Raw genomic sequence first — 24,189 nt, forward strand, 5'->3', positions numbered from 1 at the left:
TATGGTTGTTAGGCATTGCATCACCCCTCTCTCTCTTTTCTTCCGATATACTTGTGGGGCGTTTAAGGAGGGACCTTTACTTAAATGACTCAGGTTTGTATAGCTAGAAAAAATACTAATTGTTTTAAAAATTTGTAGTTTGTTCTTGTTTGGATACAAACTTCTGAGTCATTTAAATGGGAATCTTCCTTAGTTTGGGGGGAAGTCTTATGTTAAGAGGTATGCCCTTCCTCTCTGACAGATACAATTACTTATAAATAAGAGCAAAACGTTAGAAGTGGATTAAATTGGAACTGTATAGATGGCTCGTAAAGAGGCCGGGCTGTAAAGTTCAATACCAAAGATTTAGTCTTGGGCCAGGGGTGAAGCTATACAAACATTAAAAGTCATATGATGAATATCAATATATAATCAAAGGTAGCTGAAAAACCAATGCATTCTTACTTGCAGTACAGTGAATTCCAAGCGAAGGCTTTTGGTCCGTGTGTGATTACTATCCGCCTTGATCCTCATTGCATACCCTTATAATGCAGAGAATAGCCGATACCTGTGATAAAAACATCTACGTGTCCTGTAAGAGTGTAAGATTAGACTATTTGTTGCGCTGCAATAATGGCCCCTAATGAGAAAGTGTTCAAAGACTTAGAGCAATCTAAGGTAATGGTCCATAAAAGTGTTTTGTCTCTTCCATATGCCAGCTTTGAGGACTTGTGCTACTAAGTGCATTTTACGGAATGCTAAGGTTGCAGCAAGACCATGGATATCGTGTGGTTGGGGGGTGGTTCCCTGTTGAAGCTTCCCCTGAGGATTTAAAAGCTCTCGTGATTGTTTCTCGTAACTAAAAGGAAAATGTGTTTTTGGGATACTTTCTTTTTGGAGCAACCTGTGTTCACAAACAAATGGGAATTTTAGGCATAAGGCACACTGTTCTCTTTAAATATTTTTTAATTGCTTTCATGGAACAGTAATATATCATCCGGTTCATCAGTTACCTCTTTGAGAGAGAAGATCGTGAAAGAGTCAAATCTGATATTATTTTCTTCATGATTTTGGGTTTTGGATGTAAATTTGGGAACAAATGATAGTAATAATTCTTTCCATCCTCTGGAATGTAATATAAGGTAAGATGGACCTTTTAGTTCACTTACTCCCTTGGCTGAAGCTAATGCATGGAGAGAGAGTGTCTTTAAAGTAAGGTCCCTACCCAAGGCTTTATGCATACGTTTGTAGGGGGCCTTCTTTAAAGACCTAAGTATCTTTGTCATATCCCAAGAAGGGGGTTTGAGTTCTTGCTGAAGACAAGACTGCTTGAAACTCCTAATGAGAGCTAAGAGTTCCCATGAAGAGGAGAGATCAAGCACTTTCAGTTTGAAAACCTGGCTCAAGGCTGAGCGGTGACCTTTTACTGCAGTGACTGAAAGGTGTTTCTTGTTCTGGTTCAGGTGAGTAACAAACATGTCTAAAGATGGGAAAACCCTCAAAGTCGAAAGTCTCTTCACCACTAGAGAAAGCAAAGATCATTTGGAACTAACTGTCATCCCTGATCGACTCAGATGGTCAGCAATGACGTTCCTCTTTCTGGGGATAAACCTCTCCGAGAGAGAGATTGCTCTGATCTGTGCTCAACTGTGTATCTCTACTGCCAGTTGGCAGAGTAGGAGAGAGGCTGCACCTCTTTGTTTGGAGATAAGTCACTACCGTTGAGTTGTTGCTCATCTGCACTATGAAGTGACTTTTTAGAGTCTCGGAAAAGTGGAATAACGCTTTTTGCGCTGCTTTATTACCAGGAAATTGATGCGAAAGGTCTTGTACTTTTCTGACCATAGGACCAAGATTTGTTCCCTTCCTAGGTGAGTGCCCCACCCTTGGCGAGAATCATCCGGGACCAGAAGGAATTATGGGGAAGAAACCTGAAGATGGTTCCCCGCTAACAGGTTCTCCTCTCTCAATAACCAATGGAGATTTATCACAATCTCCTGGGGGACTGACAGCAGGGTTGCAGAGTGGTCTGATGTCTGCAACCAGTGGCTCATCAGAGCCCACTGCACCAATTGAAAATGCATTCTCCCGAATGGGACAAGTTTCTCCAAAAAGGAGAGATAACCTAGAAGTTTCTGTCGAGAACGTGTAGGAAGCAATTTTCCTTTCAGAAAGGTTTTTGCTATTTTCCTGAGTCTCAGGATCTTGTCGGCAGATGGAAAAACTCTGGCTAGGACCGAGTCTATGTCCATGCCTAGGTACCTTATGGATTGTTGAGAGACAAGGCTTGACTTCTCTAGGTTCAGTTGGATCCCTAACTCCATGCAAAAGTCAAATAGATCTCTGTGCCTTATCAGTAGAGCTCGGGACTGGCATGATTCCAGGCTGAGACAAGGGCAGAAATTATGTTAAAACCCTGAGGGCCTGTTGATAGGCCAAAAGGGAATCCTTAGGTACTTCTTGTGGCGGGATGAATGGGTACCTGAAAGTAGGAGTCTGGAGGAAAGTGTTATTCTAGGTGGACTTGAGAATGGTGGTTGGAGTCTGTGAAAGGGATTGCTACCCGAGTCAATAACTTTGAAGTCCCCCCCCCCACTTGTGGTAAGCTGGATGAAAGTGGGGATGGGGCTTTGAAAAGTGCCAGAGTGGACAAATAATCTTCTCTGGCAAGAAAGGGCCAAGAGCTGTGACTTTGAGGAACTGTTGGCCTGGAGAGAATTTTCAGGCGCTGAGACATGTATATTAAGAAAATCTATTGTGTCTTTAGTTAGGTTAGAGAGCTCAACATTAAACCTGTGCTGAGTACTTTGGTATTGTAGGAATATAGAATCAATAGCACACCACTTGAGGAGGTTCATCTAGTCCATCCAAACAACGGATGAGACTCATGATATTAATAAATTGCGATGCTTCTGAACCAGACATCAGGACCTCGAGGGGGCTACATCAGCTGAGCTGGTGTTCGCATATGCACGAGGTTCTCCAGAGAGTCATTCTATATATCTATCTATCTATCTATCTATCTATCTATCTATCTAGGTGTCATCTCTTTGACGTAGGCTGTCAATTGCCTCCAACTGTATTATCTGTCCAGCTGTTACATTCTTTACATTTTCAAGTAAGCTGTCCAAAAACTATTTCCTTTGCCGGCCTCTTGCTCTTCCCTTTATCTTTCCTGTAAGGCACAAAAGTTTGATTGTTTCTCTTCCTATCACATGTCCCAAAAATTCCATCTGCCTCCTCCTCTTCACTGTTAAAAGTAATCTCTCTTGATACACTTCTCAATGCCTCCTCATTTGTTGTAGCTTGGCTAGTAATAATAATAGTAGTAATATGATGTTGCTCTCTCAATCCATGGAATCTTCAACATTCTTCTGTAGAGCCATAATTCAGCTGCATTTATTTTATTTATCAAGCTCTTGTTTAATGCCTACGTCTCTGAGCCATAAATAGATGTGGACCATACATAGGTTTTCAGCGCTCTTAAAACCTATGGAATCTCCCTAATTGGGAAGTCGAAGTTGAGTCGGTGGAACTACAAAAGTTCAAACTTGCAGCAAATGTTTTTATGTTAAACAGACTGACATAAGTCTCTCTTTATAGTTTGCATATGAAAGATGCGTTTAAATGTTGTTGCTGTTCTTAAAATATTTTATTTTAATTTCTTATTAATTAACATAGTTTATTTATTTCCTATTCTTCCTGGGCTATTTTTCCCTGTTGGAGCCCTTGGGTTGGAGCATGGGTAGTAATAATAATAATAACCTTTGTCTGAATCCCTATCCTGGTTATCAATAGGGTTTTCAGATTGTTAAAGGCATTTTTGGCTATTAGTATTCTTTTTTATATTTCTTTATTACATCTTCCATCATATTGTCATACTGCCTAGATATACAAAGGCATCTTTTTTGTTTTATTGTTTTTCCGCCCATTATGATGATGCGATTTGTAGGTTCCGGGTTATTTTATGCTACTACCACTTTTTTTTTTTTTTTTTTTTTTTTTTCTTTTTTTTTTTTTTCCATGTTACTACCATTTCTGTTTTCATGTTGATTTTTAGGCCCGTGTTCTCACTCTCGCTTTTTATAGTGTCAAATAGTGTTTGCAGTGTCTTTTGAATTGGCTATTATCTCCGTGTCATGTGCAAATCTAATATTTATAATTTTGCCTCCAACTCCTATTCCTTCCATTCTTGATTTACTTCTCATTATGATTTCTCCATATACAGTATAGAGAAGAGGTCTCTTGACATTACACATCCTTGTCTTATTCCTTGTTTTATGTCTATCCATGGTGTTAAATTATTCTCGATGTTAACTGTACTGTAGGTTCCTGACTCCAGTAAAGGTTTTTAGTTAGCCAAATGTCCTTGCCGTCAATATTTAAGCTCTTTAAAATTTCTATAAGTTGGGAGTGTAACTTTATCAAATCCATACTGTTTTTCTATGACTTGATGTTATATTTTACTTATTCCATTTATTACTACTATTAATATATTTTTTGTTATTATGCTCATTAAGCTGATGGTTTTGTGTTAACTGCACTCTATGGCTTAGGGTTTCTTGGGGATAGCAATGAAGAGGGATCTGTACATTCTTTTAGAATGTATCCTGTGTTATATATTTTAGTTGCCAATTCTACAATTTTTCCTAGTACAAACTTCCCACTTGCCAGTAGCATTTCTATTGTTACTCCATCATGGCTAGGGTGTCTTTATTTAAAATTTTTAATTACACCTATTTCCTTTTCTAGTAATTCTGGACCATCGCCTCTATTATCCTCAAAAACATCCTTCGCATATTCTTCCCAACGTTTGAGAACATCATCTATCTCCATCATCAATACCCCCTCTTTATTCTTAATCACATTTCCTCTTGTCTCTTTTTCTTCCAATCACTTCTTATTTCCTTGTGCATACTTTATATAAGATTTCTTTCTAATTTCTGTACTTTACACATTAATCCAGTTTTCCTTTGATGTGTTACATTCCTGTCTAATCTGTAAGTCTAGTTGCTCATATCTTTGAGGATTTCTTTCTTTATTCTTTCTTTCTTCCATTTTATCAAGTACTGTATATCTTCAGTCATCCAAATCTGACGTCTTCGTCTTTCCTGCTTCGGTACTAGATCTTTAGTTGGTTGTTTTAGGGCGGTTTGTAGGATTCTCCAGCTCTTCCTCCTCCGCCAGTGGTGCTTCTCTATTCAGTACCTCATACCTGTTTGACACTTCAATTGTATATAACTCTTATAGTTCTTGGTCTCTTACTAGCCATTTTAGCTACCTTTTTTTTCTGTTGTTGTTCTCATTAATTTCTTTAGTTTTACTCATAGTGTTATTACCACCGACATATGGTTCCTGTAGCAGTCTGCTGCTGGGTATGTTCTTGTGTCCAGTACAGCATTTCTGAATTTTTTGTTAATTGTAATGTAATCAATTTGATTTCTACATCTGTCTCCTGGACCTTTCCATGTCCATAGTAATCTTGAAGGTTTTTCGAACAATGTATTAGTTGAAAACAGTCCTTTTGTATCACATGATATAAATCTTTTACCTCTGAAGTTCCTTTCTCTCAGGCTGTATGGTCCAGCTATATCTTCAAAATGTCCCTTTCCTAGAATTGCATTAGTCTCCCATTACCATTACAATTTCATTAGATTTGCATTGTTTGCCCAGTACCCCAGTATACATTTTGATAGTTTTATTGACCATTATGCCAACTCCCCTTTCTCGTTTATCACCTCCAGAATAAAAGAAAGTGATTCTTTCACTATCAGTTTTGCTAGTTCCTGTCCCTTTTAATTCACTTAAACCTAGAATATCTAGGTTCATTCTTTGCATTTCCATTTCTACTTCTTCAAATTTTCCATTCTTTGCTAAGGTCCTAACATTCTATGTGGCTACTCTTATGATACAGTATTTCTGTTGCTTACACTATTGCTGTTTCTGTTGGTGATATCATGGTCAAGTGGTGGTTCCTCTTTTGGGATAACTGGTTGTTCAACTTTGGCAGTTATAGGATGATTCTTAACTTTTTCTCGGACGTCCTTCCTTTCTCTTGTGGCGGGAATAAGAGGCGGAGAAAGAAAGGGAGGGGTCTAGCTCACTCCCGTTATAAGAGTGTTCACCTTCACCAGCAGAGTGCGAGGCAGAAGTATTGAATTCCTTTTTTGAACCCGGGGTACGAAAGGAGAAGGGGAAAATCTTCTGGCAACCTTTCCACTCTCAGTACCTGAAAATAACATTTGGCTGAAAGATAATATTGTCGCTACTTCGAAGAACGCTTAATATTTGAAACATCACGAACATTAGGTAAAGAACTATTGTGCAGTAGTTAAGGTAAAGCAATAGGTTTGTTACTTCCATAACTAGTGGCTGTAGGATAGTGAGTTCTAGCCTGATGCTTATACAATTCCAGGGGAACTTTAAAATAATGAGGTAACGATGTAGCACGTTCCCTAGGGTTTACCGTTTGTAAATAGGCTTGAGAAGTGGTACTATGGATTGCGTTAACACGGCTGCTTTGTAGAAGAAATCTTCATGCGTCAAAATGGTGGCATGTGGAGTGACGTCATCACGAGTAGGCATATCAACTTGTGTGGACTTGTTGGCCTGACCAACTCGTGGATGAATTTCGTCACACGTAGGAATAGGGGTGTATGGGGCAACGTCATCACGCGTAGGAACAGCGGCGCATACAGACTTGTTAAGCTGAACCGTGAATAAACAATACTCGGAGAATTAATGAGGGTTTTGTTACATTTGACTTCTTAGCACTAGTAGGCTTAGAAGAAGAAGAAAATTGTTAAGAGCAGCTTGCCATTGCCAAAACTTGGGGTTTAGGCACAGTCAAAGCGGTCTAACCACCCTCGTAATAAAGGGATATAGATTCCTAGATGGAGTCTTGGGAACTCTTAGAGGAGATATATGTTGAGGCCCCCTGGGTGTATGAGGCAAGCCTGGCATGTGGGAATGAGCTGGAGACGGGTAATAACAGGCTTTCAACAAGGATCCCTCTGTACAATGGGAAATGGCACATTCAACTCTAGGGTTCTGCGAGCGGGAACACAGAGAGACTTCCAATGCTTGGATTTGAGATACTTCTAAGAGAGGAAAGATCTTCTCTGGATAATCAGCCATATATGGTTCACCACTCAAAACACTCGTAGGAGATAAGGAGAATCAAGGACTGATAGTATTGAGATCGGATCTGGCTCAGGGAGCACAGCAGCCATAGCCAAAGGATCCACTATAAGTATCGGCTCAAGCTCATACTGCACATTATCAATGTTGAGTGATAAAACTTTTAACAAAATTATGGCCGTCGTCATCCGTGGCAGGATCCTTAATGGGTTCCTGACATGAAGGACCAGGTTCGGGGATAACTTTCGTCGCATAAAGGAAATTTCGTTTCTTACTATTGCTGGAAGTAGACGAAGAAAGAGAACGATCTCGCTTAGTTCATTTCTTGCGACAAAAACGATATTTCCCACTAGAAGGACAGTCACTTCGCACAGTACTCACCTGGTGATTCCATTGAACAGGGCAAACAGGGTCCGGATAAACATCTACCTGTCTCATGAAGGTACCACAGGGTCGCCCATCATGGCCCGGGCATGAACGCATGATATTAGGCTTACTAGCCATAATTGCAATAACTTGTAACTAACAGATAATGAATGTAACTCAAGTGATAGAGAATAATGAAGAAACACAAGTTGCAAGCACTAAACACTATAAGGGTATGCATGGTAAGAATGGTAGTGAAGTGTGTCATGCGATGGTGCACTGCGCTGGTATATTATGACGCAATCAAACCCTTTTTCTTTTGGTTATCTAGTCGTAGAAAGTGAAACTAGGAGTAACCCATTTAAGTGACTGAATTTTATGTCTGCGTAGAAATAAGCCTTTGTTAATTTTATGGTCAGACTACAGTATTTCAAGTTCGTTGTTAAAAGCTGCTGAAGGTTTGCTGCAGCAGAATGGCTAATTCGGAGAAAATTTATATTTACAACTATTTTTACAGGGAGTCTTGGACTTAGCCATAGAAAGGGTTAGTTACACATGTAGCCTTGGACAAAGGTGTTTACTATATTTGACTTGATGTTGAAACTTCTTGGATAACCTCTATCTCAGAAAGGGATATTTTGTCCATTGCATTCTTATTTTTCTTTCGATATGCCCAATTATTTTGTGTCCTTTTTTCAATGGAAACATTCTAGTATATCTTCATGGTAAAATGTGTTAGGATTATAGATCAAGCCGCACTTCCCAATCAAAATGGCAGAGATGACTCATGGTCATACAGGTGGCAATAAATGGAAACAAATCACCTTACTCCCATTTGTTCCATATCAAAATATAAACCATTTTGCGATTTATTAGTTAATATACTTTTGGCAAAGCTGGAAGACTAGCCATAAGACTTATAGTGAGTTATAACTACCCACCACTAGTTAGTGTTGGGTAGGGCGTAGTACCCGCTGCCCCGCTCACACGCACACACACAAACACATGCCTGTCTCGTCACTTTGGCTTTTGGCTCTGTGGAGAGTGGATGGTTTCTCTCTCTACCGCCCAACCTTTTTTGACTAGCCTTTGACTAATAAGTTCTTTTAGTTTTTGTTTATTTTTACAGGTGTGAGTGTTTCAGTTTAGGAGACAGTGTAGAGTGGGGTTTTCCTTGAGGACAGAGACACCTTTTCTTACGTCCTCTGCCGTTTGACGCCGGGCAACCCTTAGGCTGGAAGACTTCCCTGCTTCCCCTAGAGAAGCGGCCCTGTCCTCTGCATGGGAGTCATTCTACGTGTTAATGCACCTTCACAGTCATTGAGAAGGCTGCTTGCAGCCGACATAGAGCTCGATTCCAGTCTTGCTCCTCTTTGCTGATGACTACTCACTCCCTCATTCTGCAATAGCAGCTGGTGGAGAGAGTGCAAAGTCTGAGGCATACTCCATCTCCTCTCAGGGAACACCGTTTGCAGATTAGGTTCTCTCCTGATGGGTCTCTTCAGTGCTGACAATGACACTCCCTTGTTCTGCGATGGCAGCCAGCAGGGGAAATGCAAAATCTAAAGCTTGTTTCTACACTTTTGAGGGTACACCTTTCCAGCTCGTGGGTTAGGTTTTCTCCTGAGTGGTTTTCTTCAGTGCTGGTGACGAAACACTCCCATGTTCTACGTTGGCAGGCGATGGAAGAAGTGCAAATTCTGAAGCATGTTCCTGCTTCTCTCAGAGACTCCAGAGGAGTGTCTAGTGTCTGTTCCTGTGTAAGTTGCGGCTCCTGCTCCATCACCACTTTCATCGCCTATGCTTGCAGCAGTTTCTGGTCATTGTGCTGATGGCGGCACTCTCCCTCGTTCTGAGCTTACTCAGCCGGGTAAGCGAGGGAAAAGTCCGAAGCTTGTTCCTGCCACTCGCATTGGACACCTTTCCCTTTCGTGAGTTCAGTCTTCCTTGTAGTGGTTTCTGCCACACGGGACTATGAGTAGGTTATTAAACTTGTTCATGCCTTCTTTTAATCACTCTGAGTGTGGCTCATCAGAGCGTGAGGATGAGGTTGTCCATAGGCTAGGTTCAGCTGCGATACCTAGTCGGCGAGTTTGATGCATCTAGTGACCGTCCGCCTCCACTCACCCTTCCAGTTGCCCAGCTGTCTCGTCTCGTCCAGCAGATTCATCTCATCCAGCGGAATCATCTCGCCCAGCTGACTTGTTTCATACTGTCTCCTCACCTCGCCCAGTTCCTGCTTCAGATTATCACAGGAGCACTCATCACACTCCCTAGGGAGTCTTGACAATCAACGCAGTATTGCCAACTTCACGTGTTCGATCTTCTCGTGATCAGAGAAATCTTGCTGACAACCTTGCAGCGCCGACAGTAGAGACTACCGAAGCGATCTAGAGCAATTGTCCAAACATCGTTCGACGTCGCCCAGACAACCGCAATCCAGCACGTAGCGCTTACCACGACACAGTTGAGAGAGTTCAGTGCACATTTTTCTTGGAACTTAACCAACTACTCGCCAATGGTAGGAGTAGTACAGCGCACGTTGTCATCCTTGGTGCTTAATACATCCCTTGCCACTTGGAACTTATCACTAAAGTATGGTGGGAACAGATTTTTGATGCAATACATCTTATTAGAACTTTTCATGAAAGATAAGGGCTCATGCATGTGGATGTGCAAGCTTTTTTATCGGCCTACCAGTTCTCGTCAGTGCTCGCGAACGTTACTCGCTCACAAACGTTTGTCAGACCACTATTACTACTGGTGGGCTGACATGCCGTTGGCGTTAGCAATCAGTTGCTTTCTCTGCTTCCTGTCTCTTAACATTTTTTTTGTTTTCCTGTTTTGGTATAGGGTTACCTTACAAGTCGACATCTTCATATAAATGGATGACAAGATCCACATTAGTCGTGCATGCGCTTTTGCCCATACGCCACAGGACCTCATCAGGAAGGTAGATCATAGTACTACACAGCGATTGCCGCAAATAGAGTTCTTCCGATCACTTGTGTTTGCCACCTCCCTCTGTGATTCAGTACGAGACTGTAGAAACATAATCCTTCTGGATGATTATCTCCAACTTCTCCTCTCCACGAGTTAGAGAATTCATCGGATCACTTACATGGTTTTGGGTTCCGATAACTTGTGAGCTCCTCATAGCTGTCGTGCCTGCTTAGAACAATAGTCTCGTAAGACATAACCCTTCAGGGTTCTTCTTTTCATTCCCACTTTTTTTTTAGGGGATTGAATCAGCTCATGCTTACATTTACGAACTATAGCAAACATAGAAGAAAGAAAGCTCTCTCCTCGTACACCTTGTCACTCTGTGTCCATTTGCTCAGGCTCCCTTGGGACTTGTGTAAGAAGAACATCGATCCTTTATCCTTGGGGTACCACACCGTAAAGGCTAAATCCGGCCAACCCAGAGCTTGACCTTGGTCTTGTTCATCAGCGCTCTGACAGTGACACTCTTCCTCAACCTGAGTTAGATCAGCTAGCGAAGGGAATGTGAAGTACGAACCATAATCCATTTTTCTACAACGATAACACTTTTCTTGTCTGCGAATTAGGTTTACTCCTAAGTGATTTCCTCCTAGCAGGGCATCGAGGATGGTCTTAGTATCATCCATGCCTTTTTCTAGCCCCTCGGAATGCGGTTCGTCAGAAGGGACGACGAGGTAGCGTGTAAACTGTGGTCAGCTGCGATACCTCCCACAAGTTTGGGGTACTTATCTCTTCTTCAACCATGACTCGTCCAACCATCTTGATTCCTTCGGTCCCTGTAGTGAATCCTAATGCTGGATGGCACAGGATTGACCTTCACGTAACTCCAGCTTGTGAACAGGTAATCCAAGTTGAGTGAAGAGCTCTTTCCTGCAAGGGCTAACACGAACAAGTCTTTTGCAAACCCCACTGAGTGACCAAGTTGACTCCTGGGGCAGAATATCCACATTTTGGCTAGAAAGACATGCACATCATCAGTGCTTGATTACGTTATTTCATCACAGGTTCACGGTAGATGGAATGCCACCTTGCGACCTCTGGCTCTCCAAGAAGAGGAATATATCTGGCATTAGAGTCTCCATGGTCTCCAAGCTTCTACAGTCTACTTTTTCTAGTAGAAAGGCTCTTGGAAGGTGGACTCCAGAATTCGACCTCTCCTTCCAGAAAAAGTTTGTTCAACAAACCTCATTCAGGATTGAGACGACAGACAGGATCAGATGAGCAGTCAGACCCGAGGACTTTATGAGTACTTTGGAATTCGGAGGCTTACTTCCAGATTCCATTTCCTCCGTCTTTAGGGAAGGAAATGAGAATCATCCCATACGACCAGTAATACCCGTTTGAGGTGCGGTCTTTCAACATAGTTGCACCTCCGTTTCTTCACAGGGAGCTTATCTCCCTAGTGTCAACCGGGATTCATGGGATTGGCATTCGTCTGTTAAGAGACTTGGACGACTAGCTAATTCTAACAGACTCGAGGTCATCCCTTCAACACCAAGTCAGGCTTGTTGAGGTTTGCTGCAATCTGAAGATTAGAATAAAATCTTGAGAAGTCATCCCTACAGTCAACACAAGACTAGTATTCCTAGGAATGCTGCTAGACATCAGACAAGTAAAGCCTTTCCTTCTGGGTGCACATTAGAAAGAATTAAGGTGGTGTTAAGCCCCTTCTTTCAACTAGAGTTATTACCATGTCATTGGTTACTCTGTCTGATAAGTTACTCTGTGTGATAAAATACCTGTTCTCCTGGGAGTGCTGGGTGACCAACAGGGTTGTTTTAGATCCCATTCTCCTTGGAGGAGGTATTAAATTTTACAACTCCCCCTTTATAATTGATGCTCTTATAAGACTCATGAAGAAAAGGGGTATCCCACATGTGGCATTACTTGGCCTCCGGACTCTGGTAACATTATTGCCACATGAACCTCTGTGAATTAGGGCAGTTTTCTGGCCCTCCAGCAGTTCCAACAGTACTCTTCAGGACACTCCATGGTGTTGATGAGCGACAATACCATGGGAATGACTTACACTCAGGTAAGTTCCTCTTCACAGCACCTATGCCAACTAGCTGCGGAAATGCTTAGGTGGACGAGACTACTCTGTGCCCTTTCAACCTTGCGTATCTCAGACAAGGGAGATGTTCAGGCAGACAGTCTGAGTATTGACTCAGATAGTTGGCTCTGAGTGGTCCGCGGATCTTCAAGTACCCAGCAGAGTCCCGACCTTGTAGGTTTCACCAACAGTAGACCTATCTGCCATGTCTCTGATCGACAAGCTTCTGATGTACTGCTGACCTAATGAGAAGATCACTCATTAAAGAAGGCCATCCAGGCCAGTCAATGACTCTCCTAGCTCCAAGTTGGCACTAGGTAGAATGGTTTCCGAACCTTCTACATCTGTTCTCAGAGGTCCTGAGGGATCCCTCTCCATGTCAAGATCTTCAAAGACAACCACACGGGAAGTTTTCTTTGGGTCGTAGATTTCATTACAACTTCATACTGTGAGGTTATTAACATCTCGCAGAGAGAGGCTTTTCGCAACTTGTTGCAGAGAAATGGCCGGTTACCCCCGGGAATCATCAACCGAAGTCTACCAGGCAAAGCTGGCAGTCTTCTGTGGTGGAGGTAGTGGAAGGGTATTGCTCCTCTCGATGCCTCTACTCCAGTGATAGCCGAGTCCCTTTGACTCTTCAGGGAGGAGACTCCTCTTGGACTCGATGGTTTAAGGCTACCACTCAGCTTTGAGCCTAGCCTTTGACGTAAAAGAGATTTCCCTCTGTTGGATTTGTATATCTTCATACAGAATCTCGAACATACCCGTCCTCAGCTGGAGGTTAGAACGCTTATATGGAACACGGTTAGTTTACTGCAATCTCGGAAAGGAACTCCCTTGGTGCCGCTGTGTCAGACATCAGTTCTTCACCTGGCATTTGAGACAACCTTCCTGCTCGCCTTGGCCTCAGCCAGAAGAATTAATGAACGACAACGCCCTACGACGTCTCCCATTCTAGGGTTAAGGACAGGTAATGCTCAACTTTGTTCCTGAGTGTGTCTCCAGGATTGAGAGGCTTTGTGATAGCCAGTGATCCAGATCAACTGCTAGCCCCCTGAGGGGAAGGAGGTTGTCAGCATGGTGAAAGTTAAAAAGAGAGTCACAAAGACTTCGTTCGCGGCATGGATTCATGACTCTCCTCCGCAACTGTGTAAACCAAGAGGTCACGATGTTGGGGGCATAAAAACACTCCTAACCTTCAAAGAAACTACTCTGACTCAGGTTCTTTGAGTGGGTACCAGGGATTAAGTCTGGGATGAATGATAAAGAGTGACTGACATTTATCTTTCATCATCTTCTCTCTCGAGGCACAGCACCAATGGTACCCTGTAATCTGGCCTCTGTTGTCTGAATGTATAACCACTTCCCTTGTGCAACCTGATAAATGCACATATATTTGTTACATCGCCATACCCCCTTGACAAGGTGGGATTGGGTAACGTTTATGGTGGGTGTAAAGAATCGTATGACTTCTGAGAATTCTTACTTAGATGAGTCTCATTGTTAGTATCACACAATCACACGGATTGCTCAAGCTACTAAAGTGTGCCATAGTATGAAGTTTTAGCGAAGTGTCAGGGTTTTCCTCTTGATGATTGCATAGCACGGGGAGAAAACCCTTATCAAAACGCAACCAGTTGGTTAGGACTTCCACCCACCTTAGTGGTGAGTCTTCCCTAATAAAGAGCGAAAGGGTGTTTGTATTTAGTGACGTAACAAATGACAAATTTAGAATACAGTAACTTGTATTTTTGTTAACGATACAAATTTGGCCTACCGTTACCTGTCCACCTGCAAGTCCTGCCTGCAATCAAAAGTGACGAGACAAGACAGGTGTGTGTGTGAGTGGGGTAGCCACTACTACCCCTAACCCCCACTAACTAGCAGTGAGAAATACCTCGCTAAAAGTGTTATGGCTAGTCTTCCAGCTTTGCTGAAAGTATATTCCCTAATAATGGAAAGGAAGTCTAAAAAGAACTACGGTAATGATTATGTTGATTAGTAAAGTAGGTTAGAAAGTTCAGGTGTTTTAGTGATGAAGAAATATTGATAATGTTACTGTATAGTAATATACTTTGTCACTGTAGAAAGTTAACAGATGTCAGTATGTCATAGTAATAAACACTAATTTGATGATATAAATCAAATAGTGCAATTGTAACTCGTTAAAAGAGTATAATGCATGACATAAACGTATGTAATGAGTAAAGTATGTGGTACTTATAACCTTTGTGTTGCTTTGAAACTTCATTGGTCCACTTCTGCCGTATATTTGGATTGTAATTTACTGCATATCAATCGGTGCTTTCAGAACACCTGTAATATTTGCTGGTTCCTTGTACAGTATAATGTATGGACTATACAGTAATCATTAGTCCTTTTTTATTAAATTTCTTTCTACCAATGTTCTTCCAAGCTTTTTCATCCTATAATATTCACACCTTTTTGTGCTTTTGCAGTTGCACGGGAACCTTGAGTGAATTATTCACAGCTTTTGCTGGTTTATGTAATAGTAACATAACACGTTCAGATAAAATGTTCAAAGCTTTTTTTGTGCCTCATGTACATTATGGCAACCATGATAGGGAACTGAATTGCCATGAGTTAATGTTCACAGATTCATGCAATGCAGTTGCAATGTGCACCTGAATGCCCCATTGCTAATGTCCCATAAAATTCATAAAAAAACTTCATGATCTATTGATCACAGCTAAACAAATTAGATCTTGCTTCAAGCAATGCTGTGTTAAAATTTTAAATACCGTATTTGCACATGTAAATAAGTGCCCTAGAGATTACATGTACACAGCTCATTTTACTTTGCCAGACTGAGGATGATATTAAAAGGGTTGAAGTCACAAGCAACATGCAGTTGACAAACAAAATCTGTCAAACAATTCATTAATTGTATATTGACTTCCACTTGAGCACTTCTCAGCTTTCTTATTACTTAAAATGTACTTCCACAGGGTGCATGTTCTTGGTGGGATTACAAGGCCTGACATAAAGCTACATCCATATTGCAGGAGTGAAGCTTTAATTTCAAGCAATAAATTTATCCCTTGGAAACGTGATTGGTCATAGTTTATCGGTGTTTTTTTTTTTTTTTTTTTTTACTGTAATGTCCCTCATTTAATCTTTTATAAACCAAGATTCTGAAAAGTACTTTTTATATCAATAGACTTAACTATTCTATAAGGAAAATTCCTGAGAAACTATGTATTTTTATGTATAATTCTGACATTTATTATTTAAGCCATTTCTATAAACCTGTACTGTAATTCACACGTGGTTGACCGACCAACAACTTAATACAATGACATTTAACTTTTTACACAGTGCTGCTGAATTTAAGGGATTTAATAGTGGAAGAGTTTGAAGGAATATAAATGAATGTTTCTGTTAGAATACAATACCTACTTGCAAATTTGAGATAATGAATTGGGAATACAGTAGAAAGAAATCTGGAAAGATATCCCTGCTACAGTACTTTATTTGTAGTTTTCATGTAGTGGTATAGGAAGAAAAAGGGAATAAGAATTTTGAAAAAGCACATTGATCTATATCTTCTACTTCAAGGTCCAATCAGTGAAAATACTGATTTGACAAACTTTACGTAAATGATGAATCTCAAAGCATGTTTGGGTGTTTGTGTTCGTAATTCAGTAAAGGTTAACTTTTATGGAAAATCTATAGTTTTTAAGGTTAAATTTTGTAGAAAATCTATAGTTCTGTTGGCAAGTTTGAAATGTATATAATATCAAACGTAGTTGCAAATACTTTCAATGGGAGTTTGTCAATACAACAAAAATGGTTTACTTGTACATGACTAGCATGCATGATCTTTTAACTTAAATCTCTTTTTCTTTCTTTACACAAAAGTAAAATGCTGTAAGCTTCACTGATTTAATCATCAGAGATTTAACTCAGATATTACAGGTTTTTATGTGCATGGATGGTAAAGCAGTTTTAGGTGCATGATAAAAGCATATCAATGAATATTTCAGAAAGAAAAAGGCATTAAAAAAGTTAACATGCATGGGTGTTAATTTTTAGCTTCTATTTGCTTAAGTCAGAGAATACATACAGTATATATATGTACAGTACATCCTGTATATGAAGAACAGCATATGTGTTTATGAAAAACCACTAACTATCTTTGCTACATTGATTTCAGCTGTGTTATCGTATAATGGCAGGTTTTATTTATTTTTCTTGATTTTGCTGAACTTGTAGGCCTACCATTATGTGAAAACTATGCACCCTTGCCAATTCACTATTTTTGTTGCGAGCTTATTTATATTGACCGCTTGCTCGTCTGTTCCTGTAGATGTTTACATGCCTGGGTCCACCATGATGAGCAACATTTTAAAAGGTGAGTTGGTATCCTCTGATGTTTTTTTTTTCTTAAGTGTACACTAGTTGCTACGAGCAAGTTGTAGTAGTGCTATAGGCTAAATGCTGCTGATAAAGAGTTTTATCTTTCAGGTACACAGCTTTTTAAATATTTCGGTTTCTTTGTGCGTCTTTTAAGGGTCCATTTTTTAAATTAAGAAGGCAAAACAGTAATAGGTTTATTGTAGTAACTACCAAATGGTTGTGAAAAAAACATGAAACATATCTAGTGTTTGAAAGAAATATAATTTATATCATTGTAAAGGAAAATGTATCTTACTTATTTTAAAGTCAGAAACGTATCTTGCAGTTTTCAGTGTTATGTTAAAAGTGCAAATCTTTGTTTTTATATTTTCTTGAACTTTATACCATATTAGATAAATCTATGGTAATGGGGTCCTGATTACAGGCAATTGGAAGAATATTCTGTACTGTACTGAGTTTTTCATGCTTACAGCTATTGTCGTGTGTTTTATTTCTTTAGGGGTGGGTTTAGTTTTTCTTCCATTGCTCTTTGCAGATTTGTAAGTTTTTAGTGTACAGTATTCTGCATTTGTTGGTTTTACACAATGTTATGAGTGCTTTATTTGAATGTACAATACTGGTTAATTGCCTTGATTTCTGCAGGTCCTTTCTTGATAAGGATCAGGTTTTCCATCCCATGGAGGTGCTGAGTGGCCTCACAGGCCCCAACACTTATCTATTTTACCCCAAATCCTTAAATCCAATGCAGCCCATTGGAGATTTCTTTAAGATAATGAAAAACAATGTAACCCACCTTTCACATGCTCTCCTCAGTCTCCAAAAACAATTATTGCAATTACTTGGTACATTGATATGTCTCCATACTTTTGAGTTCTTTATGAAAACTATGTTCCATCAATTAGTTTTAAGAAAATCAAGTTGAGTGTAGGATGGAAGGCTGTTCCTCAAATACAATTTCTGTAGTAGGATTGTAATGGTGTTGAGTATCTAAAATTGAAAGCATGTATTCTAAAAAATCTTAAAATAATAATGGCTGAATGTTAGTGTTCATATATAATACAGTAGTACAGGGGTAGAACTATTAAATGAAAAACACAAAGGTTAAAATCTTGTAAGTACAGAAATGCAAAAATGCTGGATGATCTTATGGTAGGTGATTTTTTGACCCACCTTGAAACGTGTGTAAACAAAGTAAGGATGTCAGTATATGGGGTAATGTTAAGTAATATTTCCTGCTAAATACAAAAGGCCGTCTGTCTAGTCCATTTACCAAGCATAATACTCTTCTCTCATGATTGGCTCATGGAGATGTTGGCAAGTATTAGAGAAGGAAGGGCTTCAAGGCATAGACAATAAAGGCAGAATAATTGATGTTAAAATGATATTGTTCCGACACGAATACTTTACCTCGAATTACCTCTTCGGAGGGTCCTTGACCCTCTCTCAAACTCGACCAAGATTTCCCGCGCTACCCCCCCTATCTCGCTCCCGATAGTTCCTACCCCCGCCGCCAGGATAATTCCTGCGGCCCGGATTAGGGCAGGTCACTGCTTTTCCCGGGTCAGGATCCCATTAAGTCCTTGGTCGTGAGATACGAAACATCTCACTCTCTCGCTTAAACTCTCGATCCTTTGGCGCGTTGTGAGTCCACGTGTTCCCAGTGTACGGACTTGTGTTTTTTCTGCGATAGTGCGTTTTCGCAAAGTGTCCTCAGTCCGTTCCCCTTGTGTTATCCAGGGTTTCTGTAACTCGTTAGTGTTGACCTTCGTGTGCGAACGATGGAGAACGTGCGTCGTTGTCCTGGTCCTAGAGCAGGAAAGTCGTGTGGGGCTTTCCTCTCTAAACCAGAAGTGGACCCGCATTCCCTTTGTTCCACGTGCAGGGGTAAAGTTTGTTCCTCCTCGGACACATGTTCCGAGTGCGTGAGTTGGGACGGCATTCAGTGGGTACGGTATGGTACAAAGAAAAAGAAGTCGTCTAAGCGTTCCCCCAAGAAAGTGAGTGGCGTGTCCTCCTTACAGTCGGTCAGTGATCGGTCCGACGAAGCCTCGGCCTCTCCGTCTCCTTCGCAGAGGAGTGGCCAACAAGCCCCCAGTGTGATTGTTAGCCATAGTGTCCTCCCAAGTGAACCCAGTGTGAGGGAGGAACCAAGGGCTGGCCCCTCGGGAGTAAACGGAAGGGCCGCGAGTGTTTCGGGCGAATCGGGCCACGTGGCAGGGGATCACGCTTCCTCAGAAGACCCGGTATGGGGCAGTGTGGCGATCTCAGTCTCCCCCCCGCCCTCGTGGGCCGGTGCGTCGGGTTCCCCCCCGCCAGAAGAGAACCACTCGAGAATTCGTCGCCCGAGTAGCGACGCCTTCGGGTGGAAGTTACCGAAGACTCCAGGGAGGTCACCGCTAAGGATGGACGTATCCCTGGGTCCATGGCCTTCTAGCAGGGACAGAGTGGACTCGGTACCCTCGGTATCCACAGCAGTTCCCGAGGACTTTCTCCAGCACCCTGTCTCGGACGGTCGACGGCGAAGGGCCTCCCCTGCGCATCACTCTAGCAGTTGTTACGTGAGGAACGTGGCACCCTCGGACTCTTCGGAAGCAGACTCATCCTCCGGGGGAGAACGCAGGGAGAAACGGCACCGTAAGAGAGCGCGGACCGATAGTGATCGTTCCCGCTCCAGGTCGAGGTCGCGGCACAGTAGGAGGCGCCCACGCTCTCACTCCCGTAAGTACAAGAGGGAGGTCTCTCCCGGCGGCGGCGAATGGTTCTACGTGCCCCCAGGAGAGTCCAGGAAGCACCGCTCTCCAGACTCTCGGTCCAGTGATCGAGCCTCCAAGTTGTCACTGCCTACATACAACTTGGAACCGCTCGACCGGCCACGCAAGAAGGACCTCACTCTCAGGCACAAGTCCTCGAGGCCTTCGGTTCACCCCGCCCGGCGGGAGGAAGCGCGCTTCCGAGAAGACAGCCCGACCGAACCAGCCCAGCTGGGTCGGACGTCGAGCGGGAAGGACCGGTTGTAGGCCTCGTCAGAAGGACCCATGGGATTCCGGAACCCGAGGCGACGAAGGTGAATACCTGGAGGTCGAGCCTCTTGAGATACACGCACCGGGACGTCCTTCCGAAGTCCTCTCTGCCCCTGCCTCTCGCCCCAGACCTAGTACTCGGCCAGGAGTACATCGACAACTTGGTGGCCAGCACTGCGGAGGCCCCCAGGTCCCAGAGTTCCTCCAAACTCCTCCAGGGTCTTAAACTACAGGCCAAAGTTTATATCCCGGAAGGGCGACGCCCAGGCCCCTGTAGAGTGGACTCAGCCGTGGATATCCTAGGACAAGGCGGCTCGGACGAAAGGGCCAGCTCAGCCCCTGTGTCCTTCTCGGCCTCTGAAGCAGGCATGATGGAGGAGATGTCGAGGGACATGATTAACGTCTCTTCATGGCTGGACTGGTGGGCCTCCACGTTAGTTAATGTACAGGCCTCCACAGACCCCGACGACCCGGAACAACAAGGTCTCCTGTCAGACCTTATCACCTCCGGGGGGAAAGCTCTCAAATTTATGGCGTATCAGGCACTCTCCTTGACGGCCAACTGGGTCCTCCGGAAGAGGGACACAGTGCTTTCCAAAGTGTCAAGGAAAATCCCAGACAGACAGGCGCGAGTGATTCGCACCCTACCCCTAGGAGGCGAGTCCCTGTTTCCGTTGAAGGAATTAGAAGTGCTGATGGAGAAGGTGTCCAAGAGGAGAGAAAACAACGTCCCTAAGCAAACATCCTCCAGGAAGCCTCCTTATAGGAGGTCAGTCTCGGATAGTGCCGTGACCCCTCAGGCTGTCCCCAGCTCTTCGAGGAGGGACGCCCCCGCCTCTTCCTGGACATCAACTCCTCAGCCCTCCCGCAGGGGAGCTACAGCTTCTGCCAGCTCCTTCAGGTCGGGTTACTCCGCCTCGAAGAGGGGCAGATCAGGCCGCCCCTCTAGGAGAAGGTAGAGGGAGAGGCCCCCTACTCCCGCCCAAGCCTCGGGTTGGGGGATTCCTCAGACCCTATTGGCAAGCATGGAAAACGTATGGGGCGGATGCTTGTACGGTGTCCGTCCTGAAAGAAGGCTACAGGATCCCCTTCATAGCGGACTCACCCCCTCTTATTCCAGCCACCCAAACAGAATGGTTAGCTCCCAGGGACCCGTTGAAAAGGGCTACCCTGCAAAAAGAAGTTTCCTCCATGTTGGAAAAGGGAGCCATGGAAGAAGTCCTTCTCCCAGGGCCAGGCTTCTACAGCCGCCTGTTCCTGGTGGAGAAAGCAACGGGGGGGTGGAGACCGGTGATAGACCTGTCGGCCCTCAACAGGTTCGTCAAGAAGACGGACTTCAAGATGGACACCCCAAAATCCGTCCTGATGTCCTTGAGGGAGAAAGATTTTATGATGACGATCGACCTCAAGGACGCGTACTTCCAAATTCCGGTCCACCCGTCGAGTCGGAAGTTCCTCCGGGTAAAATGGGGCTCCCAGATCCTGCAGTTCCGGACCCTCTGCTTCGGACTGTCGACGGCCCCTCAGGTGTTCACGAGGGTCTTCGCGACAGTCTCAGTATGGGCTCACGAACGAGGTATCCGCCTCATCAGGTACCTGGACGACTGGTTGCTCCTTTCCAGTTCAAAGGCCCTCTTGGAAGAGCAAGGAAAGGACCTCCTCCGTTTCTGCAGGAGTCTGGGAATCATTATCAACCTGGAGAAATCGAACCTAACGCCATCCAACAAAATGGGGTACTTGGGGATGACGTTGGACACCGTGCAGGGGAAGGCCTTCCCCTCGGAAGACAGGATACAGAACCTCGTCAAGATCATTCAGCCGTTCCTGTCGGGGCTTCCCAGGAAAGCGAAAGACTGGCAGAGGCTGATAGGCCATCTGGTCTCATTAGAGAAGCTAGTCCCCCAAGGGAAGTTACGGCTCAGACCCGTACAATGGAACCTCAAGGCTCTATGGTCCCAGACAGGCTCTCAGAAAACATCGATCCCAGTCCTCCCGGACACGAAAGCAGCCTTGAAGTGGTGGAGATGCCGGTCGAACTCCCTCAAGGGGATGCCCCTCGGGTCCTGTCCCCCCGAGTTTCTCCTGTTCACGGACGCCTCCAGCCTAGGGTGGGGAGCCCACCTGCGGGAGGAAACAGCAAGCGGGACCTGGTCAGAGACCGAAAAGCATCGCCACATCAACGTCCTAGAGCTAAAAGCAGTACAAAAGGCATGTCTGCACTTTGCAAGTCGGTTGAAGGGAAACACCGTGGCCCTAATGTGCGACAACGCCACGGTGGTAGCCTACATCAAGAAACAAGGGGGCATGAAGTCGAAGGAACTGTGCGACCTCACCGTAAACATCTTGCACTGGGCGGACGAACACCAGGTAACACTGCTAGCAAGGTTCATCCCCGGGAAAAAGAACGTGCTAGCCGACGGCCTCAGCAGGATAGGTCAGATAGTAGGGACAGAATGGTCCCTACAACCAGCGGTGGCCAGACTCATCCTTCAACGCTGGGGCTCCCCGGTGATAGACCTATTCGCAACAAAGCTCAACGCCAAGTTACCGGTTTATTGCTCCCCGGTACCAGACGAAGGAGCAGTCCTAGAAGACGCCTTCCAGCACAGGTGGGACAACCTGGACGTTTATGGCTTTCCCCCCTTCACGCTGCTAAGACAAGTGCTCAACAGAGTAAGAACCTCCCAAAACCTAAAGATGACTTTGGTAGCGCCCTGGTGGCCGGAGAGAGAGTGGTTCGCGGATCTGAAAGACCTGGCAAGCCATCCGCCATGGCCTCTGCCCCCCAGGTCAGATCTACTGAGTCAACCGCACTTCCTCAGGTTCCACGACAACCCTCTCTCTCTTCGCCTTCACGCCTGGAGACTATCGAGCGACTCCTGAGGAAGGAGGGGTACTCCTCCTCCACAGCCAAGAGGATGTCCCTATATCTAAGAAAATCCTCTACCGTAGTCTACCAGGCGAAGTGGGCCGCCTTTACGAAATGGTGCGCGACAAAACAAATAAGACCTCTCAAAGCCTCGGTCCCTGACATAGCTGATTTTCTAGTGTACCTTAGGGATAAAATAGGAATGTCAATCCCGGCTATTAAAGGAGTACGAGCAGCCTTAGGCCAAGTCTTTCTCCTGAAAGGCATCGACCTGGGGACCTCAAGACACATAGGGATGCTGATTAGAAGTTTCGAACAATCCTGCCCTCCCCAAGCCAGGAGAGTGCCTAGATGGGACCTGGCCAAGGTCCTGAAAATGTTGTGTCGTCCGCCCTTTGAACCACTCAGAGATATCGGGGACAAAGATCTCACCCTCAAGACAGTCTTCTTGCTAGCCTTAGCTTCGGCTAAGAGGGTAGGTGAGATCCACGGTCTCTCCTACGACGTGGCACACTCCAAAGGGTGGAAGGAGGTATCTTTCAAGTTCGTACCCTCCTTTGTAGCAAAGACTCAGAACCCAGCAGTCTGGGACCCGAGGTTTGAAGGTTTCTCTGTTCCGGCCATCCCCAAGACAGGTAATACGGACGACCTGAAGTTATGCCCGGTCAGGACGATCAGGAAATACCTGGAAAGGACGGCCCATCTCCGTCCGGGTGCCAAGAACCTCTTCGTCTCTTCAGGCGTTAATAAGAAGCAAGTGTCCAAGAACACTATTTCCTTCTGGCTGAGACAAGTCATCACTAGGGCTTATGAAGAAGACAAGGTGGCGGTACCAGGCACTCCCCGTCCCCATGACATCAGAGGCCTGAGCACTTCCTTGGCCTTTGAGAGAAATATGGCAGTGGGCCAGATCCTGCAGGCCGGCACTTGGTCACACCAGTCGACCTTCACGGCCCACTACCTCAAAGACTACTCAAGAAAGTCTTTGGATGGATTCTCCATTGGGACAGTCATCGCCGCCCTCCAAGCTGTGTAGTGGCAGGCTGGAAGACGTCCCCAACAAGTGAATAGACTCATCCCTACTTCTTCAGGAGAAGATTCAGTAGAGAAAATGTCAAGAGGTAAGCCTTAAATTATAAGCGTAAGTTTTCCACTGCTACCCCCTATCCGCTCTCTGTACCCCCGCATTACGTAGCCCTCCAGGCACCATGTGCCTAACCAAGTGGCAGAATGGCTCTCCCGCCTCCTAAAGTGTAAGTCTCCGAAGAGGTAATTCGAGGTAAAGTATTCGTGTCGGAACAAATGAAAAATTTTAAGTAATTTTTATTTTTCCTAACATACTTACCGAGAATTACCTCTGAGTAATGGCCCTCCCTTCC

The 24,189-nt window shown here is 44.0% G+C and overlaps 1 protein-coding gene across 10 annotated transcripts in view; it reads left to right on the forward strand.

The window, feature by feature from the left end:
• Positions 1-24,189, forward strand: part of Bap111 (Brahma associated protein 111kD) — a 204,230-nt gene that overhangs the window by 39,138 nt on the left and 140,903 nt on the right. For 8 of the 10 annotated variants that reach the window (XM_068393572.1, XM_068393574.1, XM_068393576.1 and 5 more), the window contains exon 3: positions 16,872-16,916. The exons of the other annotated variants lie outside the window; for them this stretch is intronic. In XM_068393572.1, coding sequence (XP_068249673.1) covers positions 16,872-16,916 — 45 coding nt within the window. The remainder of the gene's footprint in view (positions 1-16,871; positions 16,917-24,189) is intronic. 10 annotated transcript variants of the gene reach the window in all.

The sequence above is a fragment of the Palaemon carinicauda genome, chromosome 19, assembly GCF_036898095.1.
Source record: "Palaemon carinicauda isolate YSFRI2023 chromosome 19, ASM3689809v2, whole genome shotgun sequence".
Classification (NCBI taxonomy): domain Eukaryota; kingdom Metazoa; phylum Arthropoda; class Malacostraca; order Decapoda; family Palaemonidae; genus Palaemon; species Palaemon carinicauda.